Raw genomic sequence first — 18815 nt, 5'->3', positions numbered from 1 at the left:
AAGGATTTGGATGGCTCTGCTACAATACCTGGCTGGAGTTCTCGCAGAGCCTGAGCTTTTCAGTAACTCCCCACTGCACTGGCATGATGAGCCCAATAGCTCTGTGGACACTACAATGCATTGCAGTCAAAGTATTTTTTGTTGAGCTACAAATATCCCCCAGATTACTTCAACAGAATGCTAACAGGTGTATAAAAATCCTAAATGGATTATCTGTGCAAAAACACTCAGATGATTTAATGGATTGTCATGGATTGTCATTCAAATGACAGGCAAGTAACAACCACCATCTGGAGACTGTCTAAAGAGGTCTGTTCCAAGACCTGGCTGCAAGTCAGAGAAATTAACTTGCATTAACTGTAAGGACAGTTTACACAGAGCAAATCACACATTCACTCACAACCCTCTCATCATTTCCGTGAAGGTAGACAAAGTTTGCTCATAGGTCTGCAATTCTGTGGTTCATACTGACTTCAGGGAGCTGCTTGTGGACCCTTGGAGCTGGAGCTCAAAGAAACATTGCTGCAGCGTGTGGTACACAAAAGACAGGGTAAAATGATAAGAAATACTACAGATGTAGTGCTTGTAATGCTTGTCCCAGTGGTTGTAATCACAGTGAAAGCTGAAGCACAATACCCTGCACAGTCCTGCACATATATTGCTTCCAACACAATATACTTCAATGACTTCGTAGCAGACATCTTGTACATCTCAAAGTAGCAATCCTTATCAGCCAATCCCTCTGTTTGCTTTTGCTCTCTCAAGGCAAAATTGACAAGAACAGAGTGGATTTTTCAGAAGCAGTTGAGGGTGAGTTAACTTTCCTCTCACAGATGCATAGAAGTTTAACTTCTGCCTTAACTGAAATATCTGCTAAAAAGACAAACACCAAGCTGCTGATAATGTGAGACATAAAACCAGATGATGGAATAAACTGGTTGCTGAAATTCCAGGTGGGCAGTCAAAAGCACCTCCCCACTGAGAGTTCTGAACATAATTTTAAGAAAATGCAATAAATCAATGCTCACAATAGTGGCTATGGTGCTGCTCAGGAAATAGAGCAGCCTAATGCTTTAGATGTACAGTGGTTAACACTGCTTACTTTCCAGGCTGTGCATCAAGAAAGGCGCCATGTGGCTACCTTAAAAGTCAAAAGCATCAAAAGCTAGAAGCAAAGAAGGATTACTAGGAAAAACTGATTGAAAGTAGCATAGCACAAAACTTTCTTCATAAAAAAACTGTTGTAATTAATTGACATATTTGAAATGAGGTTGGACAAGGTATCAGCAAACATACTGTTATCAGCCAGCAGTCATTAACAAGAGAGTTGGACAGGCAATGTGACAGGTCTTTCTCTTATGTTCCTCTACAATTGTTCATTAAATTCCAGCAGTGTTGTTATCATTACAGCTGCACACAGCTGTTCTCAGATCTGAACTTTGACATTCTAGACCTGGTTTCCTCCACAGGATCATTTAGAAATAAGTTGACCTATTTTCCATCCTCTAGTTTACAAAGGGAAAGGAAAAACAAATCCAGTTTCTTTCTGCATTCAAAGTAATTGTTATTTAGCAAGTACATGAGAATGGAGTTAAGAAAGTTATAGCAGAAGAGAAGAATTCTGAAGTTACATTTCAGAGATTTTCTACTCTACACGTGTCTACTCTGTTAATACTTATACAGATCAAATCTATGCTTTAGTGGTGACTTCAAAGTTTCCCTCTGTGCTTCACCTTTGAAGTAAAGGACCATCAGCTCAGCTTCTCAAAAAATATCTGTGTTTTCCTTGTTGATCTAGTGACAGGAAAGCCACCAGCAAGCAAACTCGGATCAGAAGGAGAGTTCAACACAACACAGATACAAAAGAGCTGGAGGCAACAGGGTGAGAGGAGGAAAAGGAAGAGAAATCTATTCCACCATCTCAGTCACGCTTCTTCCCAGTTCCCAGGGGAAGAGTAAGTACTTCCATTTTAGAAAGCAGCACGTGAGGTGTGGAGGGGCAAGGGAATGCATACAAAGTCAAACACAGCCTGCTACAAGAGTAAAGGATTACATTCACATCACAGTAAAAAACCCTCAAAAAACAAAGTTCCTTCTTTCAAAAGGACACCCTTTTGTTTAAATGCAGCAAATGAGACTGAAAATGATTTAAACTTCAGATTGCTTTGGACAGAGAAGAAGAGCCAGCAGTGCTCCCTCCTGCATCTCCATTGGTTGAGAGAGAAGTTACTAAGAGCTGGAGGGCAGTAAATCCTTGAACCATTCCAAAACAATAGCAAGACTTTTGCATCTGATTCCATAGATCAGAAAACCAACCAAAAATAACCCCAGCATTTCTTCTGAAGACCATCACCTTTCAGATCAGCCCTTGGGGTTTATTCAAAACCCAGTTTCTCCACCTCAAACTTGTCAACAATTAGAAAAAGATCATTCTGCTTTCTCAAATTCACTTGCACAAGTTTAGCTAGGCTGCTCCCAAAATACCACTGATTGCCTCAGAATGAGGTCAAGGCATTCTTCCCTCACTACTCCACTGACAGGTCCTCTGAAGCCTCCTGACAATGATCTGTGATCTGGCACTTCAGGCAGGTTCAGGACCGTGTAAGACACGGAGCTGCCATCTGAACGTGCCCACAGTTCCCTCCAGCAGTGTCTGCACCTTAGCTCTGTGTCTGGAATTTGCCTTCAGAGGCACACCTCTACACCAGTAATGCCCACAGCTTTTGAGAATGGGGCTTCAAATACTTGTTCCTGTTTGATAGTGCAAGAATTTTTATTTACTCTTTGCTCTGTTTTGTTTACATTATGTTTTTTATGCAATGACACTGTAATCACAGACGCAAAGCAAGCGCCACTACCTCCTTCTAGTCACTTCCATACCTGGAAACTGTTAAACTACACAGATAAAGCTCTCTTCTCATGTATTTCAACCAGGAGGTTATCATTATATTTTTGTATCTGTCCATACTACACGTTTTCTTCTTGTTTACTCCATTTAATGAGCTCTCCTTGCACTTGTGAATCTGCAATGATAATTAAAAAGCTGTTGTCCAGGCATAGGTTACTGTTTATTTTTATCTTCTATTACTCCATTCTACTCTTTTATTACTTTCTCAGCTTGGTAAAATTTCAAACTAAACACAAGCTGGAAGTCATTCAAAACCAAGTAGGAGACTGCAGCCACATCTTCTATTGTATAATGTGGAATAGTTTAATGCAGCCTTGAAAAGCAGATTTCCTAAATGCTTGTTAAATTATTTCCATAATTCAAAGGTGACAATGCTTTAATTTCAGGGTAATGCTACAGCTTTATGACTTCACAGTTTTATTTAATGGTCCAATTCACTAGGATATTATGCTGTCTGCTTTTGGCCCTAGGAGATGCTTTTACAGCATGGCACTGCAATGCATTAAGCACATTTTAGACTCTCTGTTTAGCCTAGCCCATAGTTCTATCATCTTGCTGGAAACCTCCAAGTTGCTTTTGATGGCACACAAATTAAATTGTGGGAAATTAGAGCAGCTGGAAAACTGGCTTTCAATGAATTCTGTATTGTCTAATTCTCATTTTTATTCTTCAACTTGAAATATCCCTGTAGAGCACATTCCACCCATACAAACTGCATCATTCCTTTGTGATTTAGGAGGTTTGTCACAAAACAAGATTATTCAGACTGATTAAATTGCCAACAAGCCAAACATACGGTAAATGCTACATGAGAGAAAAAAATAACTCTCAGAGCTCATACAATGCATTCATTTCATGGTGCTCCATAGTGAATGCCAAATTTTATACAGAATGTTGTACCTATAACTAAAAGAATAACCACAAAAAAGACAAGAATTCCCTTCTTAAATACTGTTCTGTTCTAAGCTGCAGTGGCAGGTCAACCCAGCTGCTCTAATACACACTCCCTCAGAAGGGCATTAGAAGAGCAATTTCTTTTCACAGACGGCTTTAATGCACTGACTCCAAATAAGTGTTTTCTGAGTCTTCTCTGAAAGCATCCCATTACTGGTTTTGTATCTACATTTTGCTTTTTTTCCCCTGCTGGCTGACCCAGCAATATATGATTCTGCAGCTTGTTTTCTGCTCATCAGCTTCCTCCTGAGTTCTGATTCAGCCACGTCCATCCAGCGCAGAAGCACTGCAATGCATTCAAGGCAACTCTCAGCAGAATGACCATGCCAGATGTCTCTGATGGACGACAACCACACACCTCTTTTGTGACATCTTGCACCCTCCTCCCCCATGTTGTGCTGAAGCCTGCAGCTGGCAAACCATCATCATGCCAGCCTACTTCCCAATGATCCTCCATTTCAGTAGCTCCTTAACAGAGTGTATCTGAAAATGATCAGTGAGGAATTTTGCTCTTCAAAAACTGAAGAGGCAGTCACTGATCTACTTCCTAGTGCAAAGTGGACACTTCTCCACTCCCTACACTCTGCAGTCCTCTCTGCCTCAGTCTCTCTGAGGAGAGAGTGTTGAGACTCAAATCACATTTCTGCTGTTTCACACATCTTGTGATGGCTCAAATACTTGCATGAGCCTGGCAAACCTGCTGTTCTTCAGCTGCCATACCAGGAGCGTGGACATGATACCTGCTGGGGTGCAGCAGGGCAGGAGACACCCGTGTCTGGGGCAAATGGATCCACCCCTTGCAACCAAGACAACTGCAGTGACTTGGACAGAGACACAGCTTACTTCTAACTTATGAGGTGTGGCAGAAGAGGGATTAAGTTGCAGTAAATGTTTGTTAAAAGGTAATGGCTAGAGAAAAATACCTGGTTACATTCTTCAGTACTAGAACTTCCTTAGAGGCCACCTGCAAATGTGACAGTGAAGGCGTCCTTCAGGACTTGTGCCATGATGCTCATTCGAAAAACAACAATTTCATTGTAAGCAGCAAGGCAGCTGTTGACAGCACAATGCCTTTGACATAATATTTACATTAAAGATTTTTTTTTTCATTCTGTAACATTCTTGAAGAATATTGAATAAAAAATCAAAAGAGAAACATAAAAATTGTCAAAACTACAGTGTGCCAAAAAGACCCATAGAGTTTGAGGGATAAACTGTAAATCTTATCTAAACAGTAGTAAATAATTTGTAAAGACTTTCCATTTGTTGTGTTCTCTTGTGATAAAGTCAGTCACAACTACAGAGAGTAAGCTACAGGGTAGAGGAGTTTGACCATTTAAATTGTTGTTCCAAAATCTTGTAGCTGCAGGTATTAAAGGCAGAATTAAGGGCATGACCTCCTCCTATCTGTTCTTGCTTCAGCCTGCTCAGGGGCAGCCCTCCTTTTCACATAAGAATTTCCCAAGTTCACAAGAAATGCAAAAAGGGCTGCGTACATGGTGACTCCTGCATCTGTGTAATTGCTATACAAAGTAAAAGGAGATGGCTTCTTATGGAAAATGGATTAAGGAATTATATAAGCATATGAACTGAGATTCACATGTGGAAACAAAGGGAAAGATGGATGCCATGGACAATAATACAACTGCTTGTTTTAGGAACATCAATGGGGATATGTACTATATGGAAGAATAAAAATCTTTATCATCATTAGCTGAATTTAAAAAAAGGACGCAATTTGTAAAAAAAATTGCAAGTATAACTTTGACAACCTACTTCCCATCTTATTAGAATCCTTTACTTCTTCTGAGATTTAGACACAGTTTCTATACAGTTTTTTGAGACAGAAAAAAATAAAACTTTCTTTTTCCTGCATGAGAGAAATTAGCACTATTTGCACTTTAAGACGAGACTCCAAAACAGAAATGGTCTGCAACAAGTAGAGATATATTTTTGTTAATTAATATTTTTTTCACCATGGCAGTTTCAAAAGCAGATCTTGGGCCAGCAGCAAGACCTGAGATAGGGTTGCATCTTTCCTCAAACTGCAACGCTGGAAGTAAAATTGGGACGAAAGGAAAAGCAAACTATTTGAGGACTGGAAAAATATCTAGTGAAGATAAACTGAACCACTGATCTAATCATGGCCATTTCTAAGCATTATTGATTTGCTAGCCCAGGATCTGAATACTGTAAGACAGCATCAGTAGAGAAGTACAGTCACAAGAAGACTCAAGTATACTGTAAGCAAATCTTTCAGATCTCATGGGTAAAATTTACATAGAAAGAGATGAGAAAAGGTTCCACTTTTCAAACAGGACAGCAAAACAAGCACATGGATGTAGACTGCATGTCTATAGGCTTTGTCCAGAAGAACATGGTTATTAGCATTTAAATACTACTCCAGACAGACCGATAGATTTCTAAGCAGCATGAAAAAAATAAGCCTCACAATGACTTAAAGACTGCCAGACCTGAGGTTCACAGGGTCTATCAGTCATCTTTTCTATTGACTGTTATGATTCTTCAATCAAGATTAATTCAAATGGGATGATTATCAAATAACCAGCCTACAAGGAAAATCTTTCCCAGCTCTGGCAGCTGTTCATTACTCCAAAGTATGACACAATACATTCCTTCTGCACGTCATGTCAAAAAGGTGCAGCCATAGAGCCCCATGGATGACTGGAGACCCAGGAAAAGAGAGCACAGCTAGCTTCCATTCCCATGTGGATGGCCCTGGAAATGTGCCAGATGTGGTCCCACAGTACTCAATGCAACCACCCCAGTTTAAAAATCCCTGCACGGACCCATTCACATCCTCATGGTGTTCTTCATGGCATCCACCTACACCCAATCATGGCTTGGCACATGTTGGTTCACTTTCTCCTACACAGATGCATTATCTGGAGTGTTTCTTACAACTCATGAATTTCCCTGTGAAAGTGACTTTGCTCTAGAGACATTGGGTATATAAGGTGAAGAAAACATTATGTTAATAAGGTGCTGTCTTTTCCTTTTAGATCTAGTTTCGAGGTTTTTGTCTTTCACTGTCATTGAACTGTCTTTCTCCTCCTACAGTAAGAAAATGAAAATGAGCATTGCTTCTGTCAGTGAGGCCCATTCACTTTGAGTCTTCCCATTCTAAATAGCCCTGGATTATTTTTTTTTAACCTCTCTTTGTATTCTATGCCTTTAATCAGGCACATTAGTGTTCCTGACAACCTACTATTTCAACAACATATTTTAGCTTTAGTAGAAATAAGCACCTCCCCAGGTAAGATCCTTCTAAAAAGCTTCATAAGCTCTTCTCCCTTTTTGACCACTAAGCACACTATTAAATAGTAGCACGTCATCCACAGTTTTTGTCACCTTGCTTTTTCAGCCGCTTCTTCAGACAGTGGATAAGTACATTTACCCACTCTAGTATCAGCTATTCATCAGGTATTCTGTGACACCACTGTTAAATTTCTTGCCATGTTGAAAATTGAGTTTATATTTTTAATACTATTTTTACTTTTTTCCTCCCTGTAACATTTCCTTTCCCTTATCTCCCTCTCCCTCTTTGTGTAACTGTCCAATTCCCTCTCAACACACACAATTACAATTTTCTGCTTTATTCAGAATTTCTATTCAGCAGTGGGCTGCTAAAGTTGACAGGCTACAGAGAAACCACTGCAAACATAAACACAGTAAACTAACTTGCAATGTTGATATTTCCATATCTACATCAGACACCAGTATGCCAGAAACCTGGTGTTCATCTGCCCCAGTTAATAACTAGCTACAAACAAGTTCCCTATCTGAATCCTTTAAATTAAGCATGTAAATAATGCTGTTAGACAGAACTAAAACAAACAAACAAACAAAAAAATAGAACTAAAATTAGAAATAGAAAGAACTTAAAAATATAAGTAAACATTAAGAAAACCAGTTTTCTTCAAATGCAATGGTGCTGCTCATTTCTGATGGTCTGATTTCTTCTTTGAATTCATCTTTCACAGATTAAAGGCACTGTAATTCCCAGAAGGCATTAGCTCTCTGCACCTCCACTTTTAAAAACACTAAGTGAGTCATTGCCCTGAATTTTCCATTCCACCTCCAAATTCTTCAGCTTGAACACATTTTGGGCATAAAGCGGTTACTGCTTGTTGAACTGTATACAGAAAGAACTACCAGCCTGGGTAAAATAAAAGCTTTATTTAGCCCAGGAGCCCACCTCTGCCTCTGAGGGTGAAGAGATACCCAAGGAAGCCAAAAGGTTTTCCTGAAGCTCATTCCCATTTCCCAATGGTCTTTACCTCACAGCTGCCAGAGTGGGAAGCTGCAACTAAACTTCTGTGTTTACTTGCACCTTCTGAATCTATCAGGCAAGGCTGGGGCTGTTTCCACTCCCTCTCTTGATCTATCAGCCTCCTTGCTGTCCTGTGGTGGTTTCAAGTTGAATTCATTGCATCAGGAAAAAGCAAGCAAACAAAAAAATCCCAAATCCTGCTATGTAGTCATTTAAGTGCCCCTTAGGTCGTCTGTGATGAAAAAGAATCAATTCCCACACATGATCTCCATGCTCTCCTGTGACAGCTCCCCCCAACCATCTTTTTAATTTGTTTAGTCCCTCCACACATGGAAGCCATCCACTCTCATGACCATCTATGTTTTCCCATTCACAGGAGGTGTGGTACAGATTCATGTCACTGAATAATAATATTTTTTCTGATCCTTGTATATACCTAGTGTAACAACACAGAATTTCATATTTTGCCTTTCCCTGAATACGAGGTACTTTCAGAAAACTAAGCAGAAGCATCATCTGAAAAAAGAAGCAAATTGATAGTCCATCCCTGTGTACACAAAATCATTTTTCTCCTACTTTGCACTTAATCAATTACTGAAAACAATTTTTATGAGAATAACAATAAGGGAAGTTCCCAGAGACAAAAGAAGCTCTTGTGATTAAGGCATCCAAACCATATTTAGTTGACACAGAGGCATAAGTTTTCCAGGCTAAGAGGTTCTGCCAGTTTTCCCCACCTCCACTTTTCTCATAACCAATGTTATGAGAATGTCAGCAAGTTCATCACAGATAGAGAGAAAATCAGGTATATGCCTTCTGGATTTCTGCCAGATAAAATTTATTGGAGGAAAGCAAATGCAAGGTGTCTGTCAAAAATCCTACTTCTTCAGCAGAGATAAAAAGCACTGACAATGTTTTGATCACACATATTTATATGATAAATAATAAAAATGAGCACATTTCCCATACTGAAGATCAAGGAGGGATTTCAGACAGAAAGGTGAAACTGTTTCAATTCTTAGGAGATTCAGCAGTGAAGGAGACACATCTTATCAAATATTTGTTACACTTGAATAAAAAACATACTTAATAATTAACTGTTGTGCATTTAATTAACATAATCATTGCCCAATTAAATAAAAATGAAAATTTAATTTGAGGCACTTTAAGTACAAGTAGATTAAAGATAAAATATGAATATCCTGAGTCCTCAGTTTTCAGCGCTGTGTGGAGGTGATATGTGGCAAAGTAGTTCAGCCAAAATTAGCAATTTAGAAAGGGTAATAAAACATTCCTTCATCTGCACCTGGCCACAGAAAGCAAAAAATGCCAAACAGGAGACAGTGTGGGAAATTTCACCTCCATTTCAAATATAAAAAGCAGAAAGGGAGCCCTACCATCTATCCCCACCCACACTAAGGGCTGTGCAATGTTTTCTCATACTCTCAGCCTGACAGTCCTATACAAAAACTAGGATCCACTTAAGGGGAGAATTTGCCAGTTCATTTGAAATAATTCTTATTTTAAAACTACAGAACTGTAAATTTAAAAAGACTCAACCAACAGGCTACCTTGCCAGGCTTTTGTTCTGCTATCCATCTCTTTGGTGTCCCTTCCCCTAAGATCATCGTGCATTCTCCTCCATACAAGTACCAGGGACAATCAAGGAATGCCAGAGGCAGCCCACTTGTATGAGGGGATGTATTGCTGCCTACATCAGACTAGAAGGGTTTACAGCTAGCTCAGTAAGAGGAGTTCAATAATAATCCCCAGGTCTCATATTCTAATAAAGCAGAGAAATCATTAAATTACAAAAGAATGGTTTGGATTCTAAGTGTCTACCTCTTTATTAAAAAACAAACATCTCATCAAAAGTTATGATATTATGAAGTGCCCTTTATCAAGGCACAGACACTGCTGTATATATCACTCAGCAAGGTAAGTCTTTCAAACTTATTTTAAAAATCCCTTTTGCATAGATCTTATTTAAGGAAACATCTCAAAGTGGAGGCTTGGTTACAACTTCCCTGCTTCCTCCTCACTACTGAGCTGCATTATTGACGTGTCCATCATTCTCCTCAGACCACCTCTAATCAAATTAGACCAAACATCAGGCAGCCAAGACAAGGTTAGGTCATTACCTGTTATATTGCAAAAAACACGGAGTGGTCCCAGTGGTCCACTTCCATCAGAATCGATGTAGAAGAAACCTGATGTCTTCCCTTGGTGCCGGTAAGCCTCACAGGATTGTTCGTAGACAGCTTTAAAAGTAAGAGAGAGTGATTGCATCACAGACAGACACGTTTTATACATGGGTACTGTGTTAATTATTGTCACCCTGTTAACACACAGCTGATTAGCATGTGAAATCTTACTGCATTTGGGCCTGAATCCATGCTCAAAATCAGGTATTTGTTTAATTTACTCATTGAACTTAATACTGGGCCGCTTTAAAGGTACAGTTATTTGCTCTATTTTGGATTAAAGTATGTAAATACTCAAATAAAGGCATATGAGCTTTCAAATGTGACACATCTAGTCATGGGGGGGTACATATATTTATCCATGTATCACGTTTCAAAAACATACCTACATACACACAGGTACACGTGATTTACTACCTAGGCATGCACTTAAATCTTGCCAACACAAATAACAGATATTTTTGCCAGTCCTCACCTTCCCTGCAGGATAAGGTTAACAGGAAGCATTAAAGCCCTATTATAGTCTACTATGCAAATGAAATCCATTGTCCTCCAGCAGAAAAGCTCAAGCTCAGACATGGTCTCCTGCCTAGGTGATACTTTTAGGCTTTAGACCTAATTTTATACAACCAACTCTTTCTCTCTGTTTATCAATATTCTTCTCTTAGAGTACCAGTGCCCATCAAAGTCCAAGTGGTTAACAAAACAAGTACAGCAGGTCACCAAGAGCAACAAAAGAAAGAAGAAAAACCCAAGGGTCAGTACAATCTGTGTATTTGAGGCATATTTTCAGGAAAGATATAGATGTCACTTCATATGGGGCAAAGGGAAAACTCTTGCAGGGAGGCAGTCCAGAAGTATCAGAAGATCCTGGACCATAAACAACCACCTCAAATGTCATTTCAGGAGAGCTGATTTTTTTCCTCCCCACTTGCTTAAACACTTACCTGATTATACTGACAAAATTATTCTCTATAACAGTATATGACTGCTGTGTAGAGGCTGTAAATACAACTGCAAAGTTCCCAGTGCTTTTCATCTGAAAGGAATTCAGGGAGTTTTGCAGATTGATGGCAGGGCCAGCACTTCCTCACCACTTCTAAACACAATCCCTGCAGAACATAGCAATTGCTCCACAGCAGCAGGAACAGCTCCTCACTCCCACTCACGCTGGACTCACGTTCCTCCTTTTCTCTCATTCCCTTAAAGAAACCTCTAATGAAATTTTCAAAAAGGCAGAAATGGTGAGCCCTGAAGCAGCCTTGTCTGAAGAATGCTGTAAGTGTTCATCACTTGGATATTGGACACTTCTTCACTTCTGCCTACAAAACAGAATCACAGTTCTAGGGGCTCTGGTCCAAACTGGCTACGGATTAAGATTATGGATTCAATCATTTGCACACTCACCAAAATATGCTTTTCCCTTGCACACTTCTTGCCTGACCAGACATCTTTAGCAGACAGAGCATCACTGAGTGCTAAACAAGCATAGCACTAGCGTTCCCAGGGTTAAGAAGCTGCTTAAGGTACTCAGCACCTGATGAGACAGTGCCTTAATTAGCATCCATCCTATAATAAATAGAATTAGGAAAGCTTTTTCCTCACAGCGTGATGTACTCAAGCATGGTAGGAGGCCAGAATATCTCTAAATTCCCACTGTGGCATCTGGCCAAGAACATATATTAAATGCAAGTTAAATAAAATCCCCAAACCAGAACCTATTCTTCCAGTGTTCACAACCTGAGGGGCTGACAGAGAGTCCCTGAGTTGCAGAAGTGCTGACAGAAGCAGTGGGCATATGGAGGTCAGGAGAGAGATGGTAACAGGCAATTAAGTAAGCAACCAAGGAATCACCATTTGATCAATTTGCAAAGTTCTTAAACTGCAGTTAACTTAGTGAATTTGCTGTCATCATCGTTACAGGACGCTTTATCTTGTCTCATTAGGGAATATGCCAAGTGCTTCCTCTGAATTGTTTGCTGGGTGTTTTTGAAGACAAAGGATGGTGCGAGGGGTAGAGACATAAAACAAATATGTTGTCAGTGAACTGGCACAGCAAATCTCATTCTTCATCACAACTTGTTCTTTATAAGTGTTCTTCTTCTTGACTGTCATTTTGGCTGGAGCCCAGGTCTACTTTTTTCAAATTAGTAAGGAAAGATGTGAAGATTCTGCCATTAATAATGTGGGCAGATTCAAACAGAGATGATCTACTCACCTTTAGATGGCCCCTTTGTCACTGTAACTTTAGCAAAAAAAGGCTATATAGAGCTAGAAATCAGGCTAAGGGTGCTCAACTGGTATAAATCTGAAAGGATACACAAGCTTCCATAAAACTACAGTTATGTCTGCCGGAAGGAAATCCATCCATCCATCATGTTTGCCTTTCAGCTACATGAGAAATCCAGCACTACATACTGGGAAGTAGCAGAAGAAATGGGAAAAGGCTATAAACCTCGAGCTCTAGCACATAAAACATATTCCATCATGATTGGTGGAAAGCTGTTTTGGTGGGCAGTTTATTTCATACCTGCACACAAAGTTTCACATGCCTGTATCTGTAGCATTTGGTACCGTGCTCTTCTAGGCTGGAAGTGGATGGGCCATTGATTTTAATTCTCTTTTTTGTTATTTTTGTCTATATAATGCATCAAGAAGTAAATAATTTTTGTTTTTCAGTCTCCCACAGATGCCCCTACAGACATTTTGAGAGCAGCAACCATTCCAAGCTCTGCCCAACTCCTTTGTGGCCTGAGATGATGGCTTGCTTTGGAATAAAGTTATGCGATTCCATTTGCTGAAAAGGCCCGATTATGCCAGTAACAACAACTCAAAGCCATCTTTATGGGTCCATGAAAGACAAGATCTTTTTGGTCATTATTACCTTTTTGCAATCATAAACATCATATGAAAATGAAAGACAAACAGTCAGCTGTGACTGTTATGACCCCAGAACCTCAACTTTGAAAACTGCCTTCATATTTATGTTCTGTTTTGTGTCAGGCTTCTCTGGTGTAGATGGAGTTGTGTTCATTTTGGGGATGCTAAGGAAACAATTATTGTAATTGTCATTAAAGAGTCACCAACCATTTAGGCATATAAAGCCTCACTTTCAAAAAGCAAGCACCAAAGGTAATTGCACCTTTGCAATAAAGGAGAGGTATTCATCAGTTCATTTAGAGTAGAACCCACCATGAATTTTCAAATGTTATTTTTAACAATATTTTAAATTTTTAAGTGAAAAAAAAAATAGTGATTTTATTTCTTTTCATGAAGTATTTCAATAGTCTTTATATTTTTATTCCTTCAAATTTGTTTTCCTGTTGTAAAATGTTTACCCAAATGGGGCCAAAACAACACAAATAGCATTCTTGATAGGCTGTCCATGCAAAGCTTGTTTTCTCATTAAAATACCTTTTTAAAAATATTATTTCAAAAAATGAAACATTTACCTCGTCTTTTGTCTCATAGAAGCAAGATCAGCTTTCCTGCTCCAACGCTCCCAGGTTTTTTGTTCTTGGTTTGCTTTTTTTTGCTTTTTTTTGGTTGTTGTTGTTGTTGTTTGTTTGTTTTGGTTTTTTTTGGTTGGTTGGTTTTTGGGTTTTTTGTTTTTGTTTTTGGCTAATTTTGATTAGCACCAGCCACTGAAGATAACAGTATGGTTTCCAGCACTGTTTGTTTCAGTAAGCCAGAAACATCAAAAATCACAGTTCAGGACTTTGAGCCCCTGCTGTGTTTCCTGGGGCTCTTCTGGGAGCGAGCTGCGCTGCCACACAGCAGCAGCACTGCAGCTCCCACAGGCAGCAGGGTGGAGCTCACTCACGGAGCTGCACTCTGACAGTGCTCGACAGAAAGCGATGTCAGCAGCCCCATGAACCCACATCACCCCCTGCAAGCTCAGCCTGGATCTCAGTAGCAAAAAAATAAAAGCAAAAACACAGTGTAAAAGGTGTCACAGGGCTATTGCTGGTAACTGGCTACACCACAAAGCCCAAACAAGAAACAGCTTGACTCCAAAGTCCTAGATTTAGTAAGGGAAACAATATCAGAAATATCTGTTTTACTTGGTCACAAATGATGTCCTTTATTGCCCTTTTTTTTTTTTTTTTTTTTTTTTTTTTTTTTTTTTTTTTTTTTTTTTTTCCCCAGAATCACTTGTAAGTTATAACACTGGATAGACCCTATGCTGACATTTTTGCTTTATCACGATTTTCTTTACAGGCAACTGTTGTATTTCACAAAGGAATTTAAGATCCTCCCAGAGCTGGCTGCTGAAAGTGATGCCGCCTGAGAGCCCCATTCTTGAGAGCAAGAGCTGCATCTCCAAGTAAGTGCTATCTGTGCTCGTGCCTACCTGTAGGATGGGCTGTGCTGGTGGTGTGCAGGCACGCACTGTACGGACAGAGCTCAAGATATCTATCTCCCAGCCCCTCAAAATCCTCTGTAAAACACACATACCAAATTTCTCCCTCAGGTACCTCTTTCAGTCTCAAGTATCTCAAGCTGAACTAGCTCTTCAGATCAACATCACATCAGAACATTAGTTTATAGCACTGCTTAACTCACTGATCATCTTCCCTATCTTTTCTTTTAGTTCTCACTGTTCATCTTCCCAGGTGCTTAGGAAATCATTTGTCAAATTTTGATCATCATTCACTTTATCCCCAGCCAGAGCAGCATCAACCAATTCTACGTGTTTTCTCATATTTTCTGTGATATAAACATTCATAAGCTCAAAAATTGAAACTATAGCTCTGAAATGTATACAATCCCATGTTTTTTCAAGCCATACACTACACACCCACAGAATTATCCTAGAAAAACTATAAATACTCACTTTGATTAGTCATGGTTCAAGCTATAGATCCATGATTCACACTTCAACGTCAGAAAAGCATTACCAAATTTTAATATCATTATAATAAAACAATTTCTTGACCTTTTGTGTACAAAATCCTTACAGAATTTAATTTCCTAATTTCTGCATCAAGAACCTTGTGGCTGGTCAGCCACATGCAGGAGCTCTCTGTTCCTCCACAGTAAGGTCTGAAAGGGCTGGGCTTGCTCTTGCAGTTGAAAATTCAGCCTTTATTCAGTATGCTTCATGAGCCTGAAAGGATTTAAATATGAGCAATTGCATCACTGTTCAGTTCTCTGAAGTATCTTGAACCTGATAATCTAGCTGTTTTAATTCCAGTCCTTAAACCAGAGGTCATTTTATCCCTGCCATAGCTGAAATCTGTAACAGCACACGGCTCAGCATCAACATTTCCAAGATCAAACTTCCATTTTTTCCAATATAAGATCTTTTTTTGTCCAGTTTTTCACAGACTGCCTCTTACTGTATTGATATCTGGCTTCCAGTCTTACTTTTGCCCTAAGCAGTTCACCTGCAGTCTCCATGGCATCCTTTGCTCAGCACAGGCTTCCTGCTCTACTGCAGCGCTGCTCAGCAGATGAGCCTTCAGATGCTCTCAGTCCCTAAGTTCTTAGCTCTGCTTCCTTTGCCCTCGTGTTCCTAACTTATGAAACCTCTGCTGTCTTTCAGGCCACCTCTTTGTTTTTTCACCTCCAGTTCTACTTTGGCTAAAAAAAGAAAGGCCATTCTTTGCACAAAGCCTCGAACTTCTGCAAATAACCCTCAAGGAGCAACATATTTAAAGCCCCCTCTCTTCAATGGGTGGATGAACCTGCTATCCACCCGGTAAGACGCACCTCTCACCCCATGTTTAAAATCCTGCTTGCTGCTGAACTCAGTGTGAAGGTTACAGTGACACTGTTCAGTTTTGCTCCTGGGAAAACCAGGCAAGGTAAACCTCTCTCTGCAGCACCCAGCAGCACGTTCCTAATATAGATACCACCAAGAATGTTAAGTTCCAAATGGAAAATAATTTGTTCGCTTGGATTTTTTCCTCAGAGGACTCTGTCCTTTTCAGATTTATTGGACAGCAAGATAACTTTCCTCAAAAAATAAAAGCAAACCTTAAAATTCCCAATATTTTGTTCTGACTGTATTCCCAATTACTTTGGAAATTGATTTCATTGTATGAAATGTGAGTATCCCTAGCAGAATTTGAGCTGCACTAGTTATGATTACCAAAATGAATCTTGTAGTATTCCTGCTTCAAGATTAGATTCTCATAATCTAATTAAAGTAGCTGATAATTTTCAATTTCTCAGAGGGAGAGAACATTTTATGGTGATATAATAAATAAAATACATTAAGGAAACCTAAGAAATTTAATTCTTGATTTCATTGGGAGGTGCTGACACTGTCTACTTCCCAGCTAAAATGCAGCAGCAGTTAATTGCTTTTATCATCTCTAGAAATTGTAAAGTCATGAAAAAATGTAAACAGGATACTTGTGGCAACATCATTTCAGACTCATTTAATCATTTTGTAATTCTTTGCACCTTAGGAAAAAAAAAGTAATAATAACCCCTATAATGATAATTATTATTGTATTCAGAGGTGAGAACTTATGTACTGGTTAGACTGGAGAGGCCAGAAAGAGCTGGGGATTCTGCCAGGATATTCAACCAGCCATAGACTGACCTTGGGAAAAGAGATATACACAAATGCTGAGCAGGCCAAATTAAGCATTCTCAACAAAATGCTCAGAGCTCTTGGAGGCAGATCAGAGATGACTATTTCAATCTCTGCTCATGTACCTCAGGCCTGACAGATCTGCTCTTACAGACTTGGAGTAATGAGCAATGAACAGAAGATTTTTCTAAATAAAAAATAAAGCGATATGCAATGGCAGATTTCTTATTTCAACATCAGAGTGATTAGTACAGCAATGAACTCAGGGAATGATCATGATTCTCACCCTTAAAATACAATTGTCTTGTTAAATGCCAGAAAAATACACTCTCAAAACCTGGATTGTGACAGCTCTGCTCTTGACAGAATAATGCAGCCTCTCCTGTGACGTGCCCGGATGACAGACAGCTTGTTTTTTCCTTTTTAAAATATGTACTTACTCATCTGATAAAGAATATGTTATTTCCATAGACAGAATTAAAATGCCTTTTACTGCAGGGTCACCTAAATGGATGCTCAGGAGAGATACTCCCACTTCACCCGGTTATTAGACAATCCCCTACCACCCAAGCTAGGACTCCCCCCGGCCAAGGCAGGAAAGGTCGTGTCAAGCCATCCTCTCCTGTCACTTCCCTGCTGTGGCTGGAAGGTGGCTGTGACAATCACAGACCCCAGCCTGGCGCTGGTGCAGGGTCACCTGCAAGCCCTGCAGGAAAGCAGCCAGGAGGACCTCGACCATGGAAGGGTAACGTTGGAGGGACAGGAGTAACCAAAGGGGCGAAGGGTGCTGTGCAAAGCGCGGTGTTTCGGCTTTGCTGGGAAGTCCACGTGTCCCTCAGGGAATGGTCACACCTAAGGAAGGCTGGCTTCAAACAGGACTGAGTCCCTCACATGCTCTGTTCTGCAGGAAAGTCCCGAAGAGGAGTATTCAATATGTTAAAATCTCAGGCAAAGGGAAAAATATTTTTTAAATGAACACCGCTGAAGGGAAAGCATTAATAACACGGTAACTTACTACAAAATAAACAATGAAAATTCATATTCCAAAAGCATGGTTTGAACAAAAATATGCAGGAACACCAGGTACAGTACTGAAGGATTGATATGAATATTAAATGTGTTTTCTTTAGTCAAAGAAAACCAATGTGTTCAAACATACATGGAAAAAACCTGTTCCAAGAACCTCAGATAGGAAAATTGGCTACTCAGGACATGTGAATTGCACTACCAAGCTCACTGGCAGGCATCTGTCAGACTGAAACTCTCAAAACCTCATTTGCCCAGCCAGCAAACTGTACGCATCTCCCTTCCTTGGAACACAGGAGAATTACCAAACCCCCAGCTAGCATTTTAAGATGCAGCTCCAGTGCTGCTAACAATCTGGCTGAAGCTATATTAAGCTTTTCAGATAAAAAATGATATATGCAGTAAGCATATTAATATTAAAAAATACATTTTCAAAGCCTGAAGTTATGTTAAGTTTATGCCATATCAATGACAATATGACATTTCCATTATTGGATGACTCTTTCCTCCAGCAGTTACTTAGGCCAATAAGACATATGCCTGTATGTGTGAGACAGATCATACACCAAAGCAAATACCCAGAATTAAATTACATTCTGTTAATTATCACCTTGCAAAGCTTTGGGACATGTTGACAACCCCAGAATATGAGGAATAAAATTGTTATTTTATATTTCTCAACATCTTTTATATCAATGTTCAGCATTCTTTGGAATTAAAAATTCATGCAAGACTAAAAACCACCTGAAAGATATCATAAATAAAAATAATAGAAATACAGAAGGGTAAGATGAGGCTTTCTAAGGGACTAGCATAACTCACAGGAAGATAAGACTACTAATCATTATCTTGTAATAAAGTTATAACATTCTGTATCTCAGG

At 39.5% G+C, this 18815-nt stretch overlaps 1 protein-coding gene across 1 annotated transcript in view; it reads right to left on the bottom strand.

Moving 5' to 3' along the window:
• Positions 1–18815, bottom strand: part of CNTNAP5 (contactin associated protein family member 5) — a 270985-nt gene that overhangs the window by 81220 nt on the left and 170950 nt on the right. Inside the window, exon 12 of the mRNA XM_040068846.2 lies at positions 10298–10417. Coding sequence (XP_039924780.1) covers positions 10298–10417 — 120 coding nt within the window. The remainder of the gene's footprint in view (positions 1–10297; positions 10418–18815) is intronic.

The sequence above is a fragment of the Hirundo rustica genome, chromosome 7, assembly GCF_015227805.2.
Source record: "Hirundo rustica isolate bHirRus1 chromosome 7, bHirRus1.pri.v3, whole genome shotgun sequence".
Lineage (NCBI taxonomy): Eukaryota > Metazoa > Chordata > Aves > Passeriformes > Hirundinidae > Hirundo > Hirundo rustica.
This window is presented reverse-complemented; position numbering and strand designations above follow the sequence as displayed.